Source organism: Taudactylus pleione, unplaced genomic scaffold, assembly GCF_031769625.1.
Source record: "Taudactylus pleione unplaced genomic scaffold, aTauple2 ptg000408l, whole genome shotgun sequence".
Lineage (NCBI taxonomy): Eukaryota > Metazoa > Chordata > Amphibia > Anura > Myobatrachidae > Taudactylus > Taudactylus pleione.
In genome coordinates, this window is record NW_028284810.1 from 6,835,600 (window position 1) to 6,851,413 (window position 15,814).

The 15,814-nt window shown below is 43.1% G+C and overlaps 1 protein-coding gene across 1 annotated transcript in view; it reads left to right on the forward strand.

Annotated features, from left to right (window-relative positions):
- The window catches only part of WWC2 (WW and C2 domain containing 2), a 243,054-nt gene that overhangs the window by 133,329 nt on the left and 93,911 nt on the right, over nt 1-15,814 (forward strand). Inside the window, exons 3-4 of the mRNA XM_088446944.1 lie at nt 10,810-11,013; nt 12,249-12,325. Coding sequence (XP_088303070.1) covers nt 10,810-11,013; nt 12,249-12,325 — 281 coding nt within the window. The remainder of the gene's footprint in view (nt 1-10,809; nt 11,014-12,248; nt 12,326-15,814) is intronic.

Genomic DNA, 15,814 nt, shown 5'->3' on the forward strand with positions numbered 1-15,814 from the left:
ACTTAACAAGGTTTTTTTTTTCAGGTCTCATAATACCCAAAAATAAATCCCTGATAAGTGTGCAGTTATTGGGAGATAACAGCTACTTAATGCCCGAATCCGGGAATTTATCACGGATTCCAGGGGTTAACCTGAGTTTACACTCATTAACCCTTTCATTTAAGTTGCGTTATGATCAGCAGATATATCTGCCATCAGTTGTGCTGCACAGCCGACACTAAGGCTGAAGAACCCGACACTAAGGCTGAAGAACCCTAAGGCTGAAGAACCCGACACTAAGGCTGAAGAACAAACTGTGTGTTCAGAAACGTCACAAATCCATGAGGAGAGTCTAAAGGTGTCCACGAGTGTAACATATGAGTCTAACATTTTTTCATACTGTACTCTTAGAGTAGCCTCCTTCCATCATTTCTGCACCCGCTGCATATGTGGGGATGAGCAGCACAAGTAAAGGTGGTGACATAACAGAAATTGAGATGCTAGTGTGGAAGTGCAACAGGAGGATGAGGGGGAGATTTGTGTACTATCTGACGCTAAGGAGGATGTTTTAAATCAGCCACCAGTGGCAGAAGTTCTTGCTCATGATAAAGAGAGAGCCATTGTCATGCCCGGGCATAAGACCAGAAAAACCACCCCTTGGGTTTGGAATTATTTTTACCCAAATCCTGACAACATTTGTGAAGGCATCTGTTTCATTTGTGAGGCCAAAGTTAGTAGAGAGAGGGACGTTAACCATCTAGGCACCTCCTCCCTGTTACATCATTTGCAACGAGTTCATGCAACTTACAGATGTTTCCTTATACATCTTTGCTGCAGTCGCGCTAACAAGCCCCCCTTGGTGCGTGAGACTCTCTTACGCCGGGTATTTTTTTTTTCGTCTTTTTTTTTTCGAAAATGCATCTAAGTATATCTGAGTGCGAATGAACTTCTGAATCTGTTTAGCGAGTGCTACAATGTAGCGGCCACAACTTTTTTTTAACTAAAAGTTCCGTTGTGGTTCATATACAGATATACTAGTGTAGCATATCAAATTAATCAGCACAGTCTGTTGATGCATCCTAGTCGCATTGCGTTTTCAACCAAAAAAAAAGACACCCAATGCTAGCAGATTAGCACAGGACCTTGCAGCTCACCCACGCCAGGCAAGTCACACTGCATGGTGTAACATACTTGCCGACATTAATATTTACCTCTGCGGGAGTTGGTCGGAGATGAGATACTGGTGGGGGCGGGCCAGATGATCCACCTCATTGTAAAAATGCCACAAATCCCTCATTTAATTAGGGGGTGGGGCCAATTAAAAAATTTGCCATTAGGTCACGCCCCCTAGTAGCGAACTCGCCGATCCATGCAAAAATTATCCCAATTCTGCCCACTTCACTAGGAAGTGGGCAGAATTCTGGGGAAGTGCCTCCTTTCCTGGGGGTGCGGGGGGTTACCCGAAAAGCCTCCCGCAGGTCTCGGGAGGGTAGGCAAGTATGTGGTGTATTGAGACTAGATGTATTTATCAAAATTATAATAATTTCTAATATAATAACAAGCAGTCCTGTATCAGCTATGAGCAGTTGGACCAGCACATGCAATCTCCACTGCCTACACACTCATCAACCTCCTCGTGATTGGAGGTAGTCCTTCCAAAAAATTGTTTTGTGTGTGCCCAAACAAACCAAAGACTTCAGCCACAAAAGTGGCAGTCCCTGTCGCTGAAGTGCTTGGTTTGCTAAGCTCAGCATGTCCTTTTTAATATCCAACATAAGGGTGGGAGGGAGGGCCCAAGGACAATTCCATCTTGCACCATTTGTTTTTTTCATAATGGGCTGTATATTTGGTGGGCATTGCGGATGGTTTTTTTTGCATAGACAAACATTTTTATTGGACATTACTCTAATATGTTACTATGTATTATTATTATTTTCTTTTTAATAATATAATGTTAATGGCCAAGGATTCCTGACAAGGGTTAGAGAGCACGTCCCAAATATTAGGAGGCTGACCTGCTGGCCATACTACCCCCTCATCTTTCATACATTTTCTTTGTCAATCAAACAAATTTAAATTAGCTAACTTATCAATCCTTCCTTATTTTACATGCCTTCCACTCATACATACTCCACCTCCATTTCCCTGTACTGCCATTGGGCCTGTGATGTAGTTCTTGTTTAATTAAAATATTCTTGATTTCTATGGGGTCGTATAGTTTATTAAACTGCCATCCATTCTGCCACTGCTGTGTGGCAATGTTTCATAGATGTGCTATAGCTGATCGCACCCGACAGGAGCAATAATTGAATAGTTCCATTGGGTGTGAAGGGGCTGGAAACAATTGAATTCCGCCCATAGCCTGTAATAAAAGCACATGATGTTTCTTTTTAAGCTAGGACTCCTGGGAGAGCAGGTCAGGGTCAGACTGGCCTACAGGGCTAAAGGGGAGATCCCTGGTGGGCTCCAATTCCTGAGGGCCAACCCTCTCCTCTACAGGCCTGGCTCCAGACTGAAGACCCCTACATTGTTACTCTATTAGAGGGTCAGCTATGAACATGGGTGCTCTCTCTAATGGTTAGCCAAGCCTCTGCAGGGTTCTGACCGCAACCCCTGTAGGTGGCTGACCACACCCATTAAGCATGGGCCACTACTACTGTATTCCTTCAGTCCGACAGTGGTGCAGGTAGGGCATTTGCCTGCAGTGAGGTGGGTGATGACTTGCCAAAGTGACATAAAGTGAACATGGAGAGGTGAGGGAGCTGTGATGATGGAATTCACATTGTAATAATCTATGCCCGCCCCACTTGATCACACTTGAATCAGGTCATCATGCCCCTCCCACCTGCCCTTTTCACACCTCCTGGTAGCTAGGTATGGAAAGCATGTTAGCATATTCTTAAGCCTGAGCTGCTATTTTAATATGCTGATGTGCAATGGAAGTATTTTGGAAAAGCTCCACCTGTTAATGTGCACAGCTACAGACCAAATTGATGTATGTAGCTTGCACTTTTACATTTCTAAATTGCTGCTACCTAACCTTTCCAGAGATTTGTCACTTAATGGACATGATTAGAGATGGTGGGGGCAGCAGATCATCAGTTTACTGAGTTCCCTGGAGACAGTGTGTGGAGTGAAAGAGGCTGGAAAGCTGGTTTGTCCTCATGTTTTGTGTCATTTCTGGCATACTTCTGGCTCTGATGTTAGGGATGGACACATAGAAACTCCCCTGAATGACTCTGTTGTTAGGTAAAGCTGTTTCCTGTGCTTGCTGACACTAGTTCAGTTGTTGGTATAAACAGAAACAACAAAGAATGTTCCTCATACACCTGCTGAACTATAATTCATACCAGATAACCATAGATATGTGTGGTAACAGAGTGCAGTGATTCTCTTACATTACTTCTGTCTTACACAATAAGTATACATTTTGTCATCTTAATGTGTGTTTATTACATTTGTGCAGGTTAAAGTGAAACTTTTAATGGTGTTATGCACTCAAATAAAGGTTAGTGTTCTGTCATCAAGGTTTTTATTTGATTTATTTATATTTACACTTGGTTGATGGAATTTCTTTCTGATCATTGGTTTGTAATATGGATGTTTAGATGTCTTTATGACAAAAGCCCACAACGTCTGTGTACATTTACATAGTTCCTTTTACCTGCTTCCATCACTTTTGTTGACAAGCTCTATAGGCCACTGCACAAGGCTATGTTAAATAACTGGTATACAACCATCATTAAATTCCTCAATTATGTCACTCGTTAGTAGTGACTGAGTGAGTAGGAAGCATTTGCATGGTTATAGCTTATTTTCTATTACTCAATACTTTGAGAGACCAATAAATATTTTTATACGTTAAATGTCTTTTGAAACCTTGGCTACTACTGTTAATAGGAAGATGCCATCTAGCTGTTTTCATGTAGTGTAGCTCAAAAGATCACTGTTTGTTTATTTGAGTAAATAGCACAGCGCACATTCCTAAGTGCTATGAAGCCGCGGAAAGTTGAATATATTTACTCTTCTGCTGTAGAAAATGCTTTTTGTAACAGTGCATTCCTAGAAACCCGTAATACAAGTTTGGTTTTTTTGCTTGTGAACCTAGCACTTTCTGGCGGCCTGTTTATTTCACCGCTTTGCTTACAAATATTAACATTTCCATTTAAAGACCTAAATTTTATTTCATAAGAAAGTGTTTGAAAATACTGTGAGGCTTGTATAGCTTGATGGGAAACTTATTAAATACATAATTAAATTGCTGTCTTACATTTTTATTTAGTTTGCCATGGTTTAACTCCAGACGTAATGTATACAAATTGACTGTAAGCACTCCATCTCACAGAGCAGTAGGTAATAATTTTACTTTCCGGAAATGACCAGGGTTGCAATATCTCTACTATCCCACACACTGAACGACTCACAAACGATGAAATGTCATTAACGATTTCCCTTGAACTCCCCGGCAACTCTTTGACAGTCCTGGACAAACTATATCGTGCATAAAGTGTTCATTTTGACAAACAATCTACTAACTACCTATCGTGCGGCCTTAATGATTTCCAGTGCATCGTTAGAGATTGTGAGATCTTATGGAGCATACACACGGTCAGATTTGAAAGATGAACGATTGAATGATTTGAACGATTTTACCAAAGTTTTGAACGATTGAACGATTTTTGACTGCAGTCAGACTTGGACGATTCCATTCATTTTAATGCAAACACAGCAGATGTCAGATATCGTTGTCTGACAAACGGGAACGCGCATCGTTCATCGTCCATCGTTCAGATATGTCAGAGTTTCCTTCAGATATGAACGACTGAACGATTTTTAAATCGTTATCGTTCAGATCTGAAGGAAAAATCTGACCGTGTGTTTGCACCATTACCTGCAGTAGGTAAGATCTGAAGATATGATTAACGACCCGCGGGACTGCGTTATCGCTCAGTGGACTCTCACGATTTGCTCATATATTGCATGATTTGTCGTCCTGATCCGTCGAAAATCGGTAAATCATGCAAAATATCTGTCAGTGTGTGGGCACCTTAAGCCAATAATTTTGTTATAATTCAGTAATACAGTGACTCTGCAAAATATGCCTGTAAACATGTTTAGACAAATGGTATTGATCTGTAGTAAGCTCAGGCTTACCTACCCTCCCGATTTGGTCGGGAGCCTCCCGAATATCGGGTGCCGCTCCCGACCCCCCGGAAAGGCAGGCAAGCCTCCCGGCTGCCGCCTACCCCCCCAGACTACTAGTAAAAACCCCCGCTGCCAGGGGGACCGATGACGCGCTGAATCGCGTCATCGAGGCTCCGCCCCCTGCTTTACAATGCCTTTTTTCCGGCATTGTGAAGAGGGGGCGGGGCCACTATGACTCCATTGGGCGGTCATGCCCCAGCCCCGCCCCCAAAACGGCATCACAGTCCGGCCATGCCCCCCACAGAATGCAGGCATTCAGCTCCCTCCCGGAAGGAGGGAGCTGAATGTCGGCAAGTATGACTAAGCTTTCTTAAAATATGTGAAAGACATTAAAATAATCACTAAAGGTTTAACTATTTTAGTATTAACATACTGTGTCATTATACATAGTATACATCAAAGGGATTGGTTATGGAGATAAAGTAATGAACAGGCCTAGATAGTACTCATTTTAATTTTTTTAACAAACAGTCCAAAGTGAAACCCCATGTAGCAGATGATTGCATCATGATCCCAAAATAAAACTTTGGGGATTTATTAACATCAGTGTGAACAAGTTTTGAGACTTTTCAAAATTTCAAAACATTTTTTTTTTTTTTTTTACTTTTTTTGAGAAAATCTAAATTTTGATTTTGAAAATGGGTAATTTTTTTTTAATTTTTATTGAAACATACTGCTGTGTTATATGCATACCCATAAAACGGTTTAAAATGAGACCTTGCCCAACTCTCTAGCTCAATTAGGTGAGCTGCAAATGCAATTTAAAACATTTTTTAAAAGCTACTTTTTTTTGTACTTTTCAGCCTAAGATTTTTTTTCTTTACACCCTTGGCAGCATTTATTATATCACATTTAATTTAAATTAGAGATTGTAAGGTAGAATTTTCAAAAATTGTGTTCATTAGATGTGGAATGACCCACTCCTAGATATATATATTGTTGCAAATGTCGAATGAAAAACGATGTACCAGTAGCGCATCAGCGGGTGTGTGAACAATGTTGTTCATGGACATAGGTGTACAGACGCATCAGGTTGGTCTTGAAGCACAGCCCATGCCGATATATCATGCAGATATATCTGTGCATGTGCACCCGCCGCCTGACCGTACACTGGTTGCAGGGACTGACGACAATTGGGCGGGCATTTCATGTGATGCCTAAACGGACATATTGAGCAGTTGATTGGTAAGTGTGTATAGCTTGTTTAATTGGTCGGTCACTCTGTCTTTTAAGTGTGTACCCAGCTTTAGTAGGATAAAATGTTAATGGACTAGATTATGGTTTTCAGGAATGTCTAAAATTGTTCATGCCTATGGTTTTGTATGGGCTGCAAGCACATACGTTTAAAGCTAGACGTCTTATTTATAAACTGTACACGCTTTATAATGTTACTGCTTGTGGTACTTTCAGTGATACATTGTGCCTGAATCAAAGGTGCACGCAGTGGTGATGTCAGACGCAGGCAGTCAATGTTTTCAGCCTGAGCATACGTCCAAGGGCCGTATTCAATTTGAGGCGTTAAGTCCGGATCCGCGGTACTTTGCCGCCGATGACGTCATTATCGAATGTTTTGGTTTTACCACGTATTCAAGTTCAAAGGCTAGGCGGAAAGTCAATGCAATGTCATATTCGGTAAAGTATCGCCTATGAATGACAGGCGGTAAAAAGTGCAGAATTGGGATTTTGGGGTGCAATGTTCCGGGAACCTTCGTGCAGCCTTCAGTCAGTCCCAAAAAGGTAATCTGTGTCAAAACATTTTTTTAAAAACGTAAGGACACCCCAAAAATTTACTTTGAAAAAGGGTGCGAAAAAAAAAATAAGTTTGGGTACAAAATTAAAAACTAGCGAACTTGACTCTGGGTGGGGGGGTCCCCAAGTATGCTCCAAGTGGTTTTTTGATTGCAGGTGTTTGCGCCAGGTGGATTTTTCACAATTTTTTAAAGTCACTTTAGCAAGTTTAAAATATGCTGAACCCCATTTTCAAGTACCCCAAATTTGATGGCCATAGTTGTTTTGCCCTAAAAAAACCTTCTAAATGCTCTTCTCACCTTATTCAAAGCCGCATTTATGCACCTGCTGTGGCTATTAGAAACCCCAACTTCCTTCAGGAGTTAAAAAATGGGGGTACCCTTTGTCATCCCCTATGTCTACACATCTTTAGGGGGGGTCCCTAGAATATTTCCCGAAAATTCCCGTTTTGTTTAACCTGTTAAAAAAAAACGGGGTAAAGATTTACAAAAAAAATTACATAAGGTCCCCCACAAAAGCGAAACCAGCCCAAGGCTTGCCAGCCAGTGGTGGTTTCTAAAAATATGGAAAACAAAATGTGTAGGGTTCCACCGTATTTTAGAAACCAACCCAAGACTGCAGGGACCAGTTCTGGTTTTAAATATAGGTGGAAAAAAAAACGTGGGGATCCCTCTATATTTAAGACCAGCCCAAAGACCCAATCACCGGGGCTCCAGGTCCAAAGCATTAGCACCCCAAATCGGTCAGCGCAAGCCGGTGATCTCGGGGGAGTCGGGGACCCCCTAAAGAAGGGTCCCCCCCTCCCGAGCACCACAGGCTTACGCTGAAGCCCCGGGGCTCTTCACCATACCCCTGGTTTGGTGGGTATGGAGGTAATGGGGGGCCAAATAATGTAGAACTATTGTGTTTTACAGTGGAACTACAAGTGCCAGCATGCCTGCCATTTTGCACTTGTGGAACAACAAGTGCCAGCAGACATGCGGCACCTGTAACTTCACTGTAAAATAAATAGTTAAAAAAAGACAAAACACACACACCGTGACAGTTTAACTTTATTACACACACCTACCCTTTCACACATAATTACCTATACCAGATGTGTCTGTCCCCTTGTCCAGTAGACCGATTTGGGGTGCTAATGCTTTGGACCTGGAGCCCAAGTGATTGGGTCTCCGGGCTGTGGCATTACACCCCAGTCGGTTGGTTCTGGTGCTGGTCTTAAATATAGGGGGATCCCCACGTTTTTTTTACCCCTATATTTAAAACCAGAACTGGTCCCTGCAGCCTTGGGTTGGTTTCTAAAATACGGTGGAACCTTACACATTTTGTTCCCCATATTTTTAGAAACCACCACTGGCTGGCAAGCCTGGGGCTGGTTTGGCTTTTGGGGGGGGGGGGGGCCCTATGTCATTTTTTTAAAAAATTTTTACTTTTTTTTTACAGGTACAACACAATCAGAATTTTCGACAAATATTCCAGGGAACCCCCTAAACATGCCTAGACATGGGGGATCACTATGGGTACCCCCATTTTTAACTCCTGAAGGAAGTCGGGCTTTCAAATAGCCGTGGCAAATGCATTTTTGCAGAATTTAAAAAAAATGCGTTTTGGGACTTAAAAATATGCTAGCACCCATTTTCATGTACCCCAAATTTGATGGGACCATTTTTAAAAACGTAAAAACTAAGCTAAGTGCTCTTCTGCATCACTTCTTCAAAGTCGGGAAAAAAAAACACCTGCTGCGGCTATTTAAAAACCCGATTTTCTTTTGCAGCCAAAAACGGGGGTACCCATAGTGATCCCCCATGTCTGGGCATCTTTAGGGGGGGTCCTAGGATTATTTCCCGAAAATTCCATTGTTTTTACACCGATCCAAGTATCGCCGGGTCCCGTTTTCGCCTACTTTCAAATTGAATACAGGGATAGGCTGGCACGCGCGCGATACTTTAACGCCTACAAAACAGGCGAAGGCAGCGTTAAGTCCGGGCCGCGTTAAATTATCACGGCTCGGCTCAAATTAAATACAGGCCCAAGTCGCACTGCGTATGGGTTCCGATTGTAACATGCATGTGGCTAGCCAGATACGTGCGTGTCACTGATGGCGACTGCATCTAAAGACGCACCAGGAGACTATGCTAGATAAGACAGAAGTTGATTGGCTGCTTTGCGCAACTTCTCCACTGTATCTCTCTCCAGGGCTTGATACATCTCCCCATAACTGTAGCCGGTGAAATGATTTCTGGGATCACTTTTTCTTGTGTTTGTCGTGAAACGATTTGTTATTTTCCCCAAGTAAATCCATGTTTGGCAAGTTGTGATAGTTGATGGCAGTGATGTCTGTTAATGAACTAATGCTGCTTATAGCTATTTTATTGTGATGTATTCTAACTGGCAAAATTACAGTGTTAAAGTCATCTCTTTAAAATCATTGCTGTCTTTGTGCAGCCGTTTCCATTTGACACACATGATGTGGTATGTGATTACTGTCCTTATTGTATATGGCTTATAAAGCCGCTCCGGTGTAACTCCCATTATACCTCTGCATGGACCTAGTAATAGAGATGGATGTTTTGAGGAGCCCTGGGGAATTCTGTAGTTGGCTCTATAGGGAAATGTATAACTAGACCTGCTCGCTGAATAAGAGATTACTTTTATTTTTTATTGCAATTTCTTATATCTGAAATGGGAAACTACAAGTACTACATTGCCTTAATTAACACATGTTGCTAGCAAGCAGGGGTGTATTTAGGGGTCTGAGCTCCCCTGGCAAAGTAAGGGACTGGTGCCCCTCTCTGTTGGTCATTAGTAAACAGACACCCTGGTGGCCATTCGGGCGGCGATCACCCCCCCTCCCCTCCCTCGCTGTCTGGTGCTGAGGCTTCTGACTTGAGGCACAGCAGCAGCACAGACTTTTAACAGACAGACAGAGCCGTAACAAGACTTTTTATACAGCCTTCATCTCCCTTGCACTGCCATATACAGCCTACCCCCCATATTTGTATATACATATACTATATATTTATTTCACACACCATATACTGTATGTATATGACAGGTTAGTCCCTTAACCAGGATGAAGGCAGCAGCAACGAGCAGAGGTGATGGGAGCACTGAGATCCAATGAGAATTAGATGTATCTGCCCGAGAATGCCCCATCCCTGGGCAACATACTGGCTGTAGCAGGGCAGTGGACTTTTTGCAATACAGACTGCTGGGGGGAGGGACTGTTGCCGATGCCGCTACTTCCTCACTCTGGCTGCCCAGGAGCTCGTGGTGCACTGCATGCCGGGAATTGTAGTCTGCTGGGAGCAATGCACTATGAAGCATGACAGCCTCAGCAACTACAAATCCCGAGGGGCCGTGCTGCTCGCAGTGCTGGATGGCTGTCCCACTGCTACAAAGGAACCAGGAGATAAGTGGTGAGGAGCCGGGCACACCGCTAGCATAACATCGCAGCATGCGCTCAGCAATATAGTTTGCAGCAGCGGGAGGTGAAAACGGTAGGTTCCGGCCGTAGGGTGGCGATGGTGCCCACCCCTAGCTACGGTCTTGCAGACAGAACTGGCCACCGGTGGCACTGCCGGGCGGCGCCCCCCCACCAGCCGGCGCCTCTGGCAAGTGCCATCCTGGCCAATAGGAAGATACGCCCCTGCTAGCAAGTTATTGGTAGAGAGAAATTACTTTTAAAGGTGCCATTCTCAAAAGCAATGCATGTTATATAGAGAATGCTGTGCAGAATACAACAAAGATACTGTGCCCAAGAGATTTGCATATAAGAATTGCTCAGGTGTTTCCCTTTTACTGGTCACTTCAATGGAAAAGTATTTTGCTGTAGTTTATGTGATCTGTTTACATTTGCAAACTTTATTTCTCTAGAAACCACACAGATAGAAGATCCACGTAAGTTATGGAGGAAAGAGCAGGAGTGTATGCTGAAAGACTATCTTATGGTGGCACAGGATGCCCTAAGCACTCAGAAAGAGCTTTACCATGTGAAAGAACAGAGGTTGGCGCTTGCCCTGGATGAATATGTGAGACTCAACGATGCCTATAAAGAAAAATCTAGTTCACGTACTAGCCGTAAGTATTTAAGGTGCTGGCTGGAAAAATAGGGGTTATGTATGTTTTACTTGAGGCAAGAATCACGTATCTGCCCCTATCTCTAAAGCAAGTTCACCTGGCATCAGTCATTTGGAAGATATGCTCCATGCAGTAATATATGAAAAACTAGTGTCTAATAATGTAAACTGCCTACACCCAGGTGAGAAAGGCATGGCATCTTATTCTCACCATTGCAGTGTTGTATCTATAATGGGTTCCAGATGTGCTGTGAGTCAGGAGGGTCCCGAGTCACCCACCCTGATCCATCTACTATATTTATGGTGCTCTCTTCGCAAATATGCTGCAGGTAGCTGCATAAAAAATAGCAGATTTTGCACCTGCTATCTTCTGCGCAACTGCCATTGTCATATTGACGGGGGGTTGAAGGGACACACGTTTCCTAATTTCTTAAAACCCCCTGATCTGGTGGAAAATTGGACCCCACATAAGTAGTAATATTATTTGAATTTCCGCTTATGGAAATTATGGGTTTTGGGCCTGATTCAGCATGGATCGCAACTGCTAAAGTGTACGCAGATGGGCGATTGTTGCATACTGCGCATGCATCGCAGTGCGCGAAGGTATCATTGTGAGCGCACTGCGACCATGGAGACCACGGAGAGCAATCGCAGAGTGAGTGGCAGGCAATGAACATTTGGCGCTGGCGAAGGGGGGTGGTTGGAGAAAGGCAGGCATTACATGGGCGTGCATAAATTAGCCACTGCGACGGCATACGCAGCTTGAGTGCTCACTGCGTGCAGAAAGGTTATCAATTTCCGAATAAGGTCTGTCCTGCTGTATTGTGCGTGAGGCTCCAATGTTACTTGATGGTACCGATGTTTTCACTGGATTGCAAGGTATTACCGATGTGAGATAGGCGTCTTTATGTTGGTCTGCGACGGCTTCGTGATTGCATTCATTAGCATATTTTCTCAGCAGACCTGCATGTGATTACGGAGCTGAGGTTGCAATAGCGATCCGTAATGAATCAGGCCCTTTGTTTGGAACTAGTCTTTATATTTAAAAACCAAAACATATTTAATAAAATTAAGACTCAGGGCCTTGTGTTGTGCTTCAACGCAACATATGCAATTGTTTATGGGTGCACAAAAGTATGTCATTGTTTATGGGTGCACAATATTATGTTTTTATGTTGTAAGCCTGCAAAACATGTGTGGAATATTTTATTCATCTTTCTTTGGTATTTTGTTTAGTATTTTCAGGCTCATCTTCAAGTACAAAGTATGATCCCGATATCCTTAAAGCTGAAATCTCCACCACAAAAGTCAGGGTAAGTTTTCTGTGGGTTACTTCAGTCACACAATTTGGTATCCGGATGGTAGATAGACAGTAACTAGAAAGTCAGTCAATAGATAGACACCAGAAGGTAGACAGTGCATAGGTCGACAGGGTTTAATGGTCAACATGGTCAAAAAGTCAGCATTCAAATGGTAAACACAAAAAAGTTTAAAACATGGTTTTACCTGATTTTTCAGGTTAAGGTTAGGCGCTTGGCGGAGGGCTATGATTAGGCTGCGGAAAGGGACGATTAGGGTTAGGCACTAATGGGAGGCTTAGGGTTAGGCACAAGTGGGAGGCTTAGGGTTAGGCACTAAGGAGAGGTTTAGGGTTAAAATTACAAAAACAAAAAGGGGTCAACCTTTGTTTTTTGTTGACCTTTTGACCATGTAGACCTTTTGACTCTGTTGACCTATTGTCTATCTACCTTCTGGTGTCTATCTATTGGCTGTCTATCTAGATACTATCTATCCTTCAATCCACACCCCAAAATTTGGAAACAAATGAGGGAGTGGCGCTCGTTAAATAGCAGCTGTAGGAGGAGAGTGTTAAACTCAAAGATAGTATATAACTGAAACAAAGTAACAGCGCTAATGGATAGAGAGATATTTTAAATAAATGTCTATCATATACACATGGCTTGGTCAAAATGAACACAATTTAATAGGAACGTATAAAAACATGAATATATAAGCTAAAATGTGCAATATTGCAATAAGGATTGGCCCCACAACACTATAATGAGTCACTGAGTCCAGTATCAAGTGAATAGCTGGTGAAAGTCCCAGTAAGAGGAGTACATTACCAAGTGGGTACTGTAGCAGGAAGTCCTTGCATACAAAGTAAGTACTTTAACTTGCATAAGCTGTTGCCATATAGCGGTTGACTCCAAATTCCTGGTCCGGAAAATTGAATAAGTGTCCTCCAAGTGCTCTGGTATGTGGGGGTCCGTATGAAGGCTCAACGCGTTTCCGTGCGGAAGTATCCCGCACCTACGTCAGGACCAAGAATTTGGAGTCAACCGCTATATGGCAACAGCTTATCCAAGTTAAAGTACAGGTTGAGTCTCCCATATCCATAATGCTTGGGACCAGGGGTATTTTGGATATCGGAATATTCCGTATTTTGGAATATTTACATAAAATTATGAAATATCTTGGGAATGGGACCCAAATCTAAACACAGAATGCATTTGTGTGTTATATACACCTTATACACACAGCCCGAAGGTAATTGTATAATATATTTTCAATAATTTTGTGCATCAAAAAAAGTTTGTGTACATACATGAAATTCATTTATGTTTCATATACACCTTATACACACAGCCTGATGGTTATTTTATACAATATTATTAATAATTTGTGCTTTAAACAAAGTTTGTGTACATTGAACCATCAGAAAGTAAAGGTTTCACTTTCTCAGTCATGCTAAAAATATTCCGTATTTCGGAGTATTACGTATTTCGGAATATTTGGATATGGGAGACTCAACCTGTACTTACTTTGGTGCGAGACCCGGAGCGACAGCCCGGGTCTCGCGCATGCGCACGACGGAGCTCCCTCTGTCGTGCGCATGCGCAGTGGGGAACATCGACCCACTTGCGAGCGTACTGACGCTTGCGAGTGGGTCTGAATGACCCCCATTATCCTTAAGTGTGTTCATGAATACTAAAATAACAGTAATTAACACAGGAGATATCACTGATATCTCCTGTGTTAAAGTCCGCCTGCGTTAATTTCCACACTCTCCATACATTAGTATGGGGATATGAAAATTATGCTATTCATCAAATTCCGAAAATTATGTATTTTTGGAATTTGATTGAGTTACTATCACTGTGAAATGGCGTATAGTAGGTGACACTTACCTGTGTCAGCGTGGGCATGTCCTCCACCGGCTCCCCCCGGTGCTCCCTGAATTCTCCTCTGGCTCCGTCTGCTGTACTGACACGTGTTCTCCAGGCAGAACACCATAAAGTTTAGAGAAAAAACAAAAGTTGTTTTTTTTTCTTTCTAAACTTTACTGTGTTCTGCCTGGAGAACACATGTCAGAACAGAGACTGTCTGGGATGGGGGGGGGAGGTGAGCGGAGGGGGTGTTGGGGGCACACAGAATTACCGCATCTGTATGCAGTGCTGCTAATGCGCTGGTTTTACAGCTGTAACAGCGCATGCGCAGCACTGATTCCAGCTGCTGTAAGGTAGGGTAGAGAGGGAAAACTATCTACAGTGCATCCGGTAAGTATTCACAACGCTTCACTTTTTCCACATTTTGTTATGTTACAGCCTTATTCCAAAATGGAATAAATTAATTTTTGTCATCAAAATTCTACACATAATACCCCATAATCACAACGTGTAAAAAGTTTTTTTTTGAGATTTTTGCAAACTTCATTTAAAAAAAATACTAAGAAATCACATGTACATAAGTATTCATGGCCTTTGCCATGAAGCTCAAAATTGATCTCGGGGTGCATCCTGTTTCCACTGATCATCCTTGAGATGTTCCTACAGCTTAATTGGAGTCCACCTGTGGTAAATGCAGTTCATTGGACATGATTTTGAAAGGCATACACCTGTCTATATAAGGTCCAACACTTGACAGTGCATGTCAGAGCACAAACCAAGCATGAAGTCCAAGGAATTGTCTGTAGACCTCCGAGACAGGATTGCATCGAGGCACAAATCTGGGGAAGGGTACAGAAAAATATCTGCTGCTTTGAAGGTCCCAATGAGCACAGTGGCCTCCATCATCCGTAAATAGAAGCAGTTCGGAACCACCAGGACTCTTCCTAGAGTTGGCCGGCCGTCTAAACTGAGCGATCGGGGGAGAAGTCAGGGTGGTGACCAAGAACCCGATAGTCACTCTGTCAGAGCGACAGTATTCCTCTGTGGAGAGAGGAGAACCTTCCAGAAGGACAACCATCTCTGCAGCAATCCACCAATCAGGCCTGCATATTAGAGTGGCCAGACGGAAGCCACTGCTTAGTAAAAAGCACATGGCAGCCCACCTGGAGTTTGCCAAAATGCACTTGAATGACTCTCTGGTCTGATGAGACAAAGATTGAACTCTTTGGTATCAATGCCAGGCGTTATTTTTGGAGCAAACCAGGCACCGCTCATCACCAGGCCAATACCATCCCTACAGTGAAGCATGATGGTGGCCGCATCATGCTGTGGGGATGTTTTTCAGCGGCAGGAACTGGTAGACTAGTCAAGATAGAGGGAAAGATGAATGCAGCAATGTACAGAGACATCCTGGATGAAAACCTGTTCCAGAGCGCTCTTGACCTCAGACTGGGGCGACAGTTCATTTTTTAGCAGGACAATGACCCTAAGCACACAGCCAAGATATCAAAGGAGTGGCTTCAGGACAACTCTGTGATTGTCCTTGAGTGGCCCAGCCAGAGCCCAGACTTGAATCCGATTGAACATCTCTGGAGAGATCTGAAAATGACTGTGCACCGACGCTTCCCATCC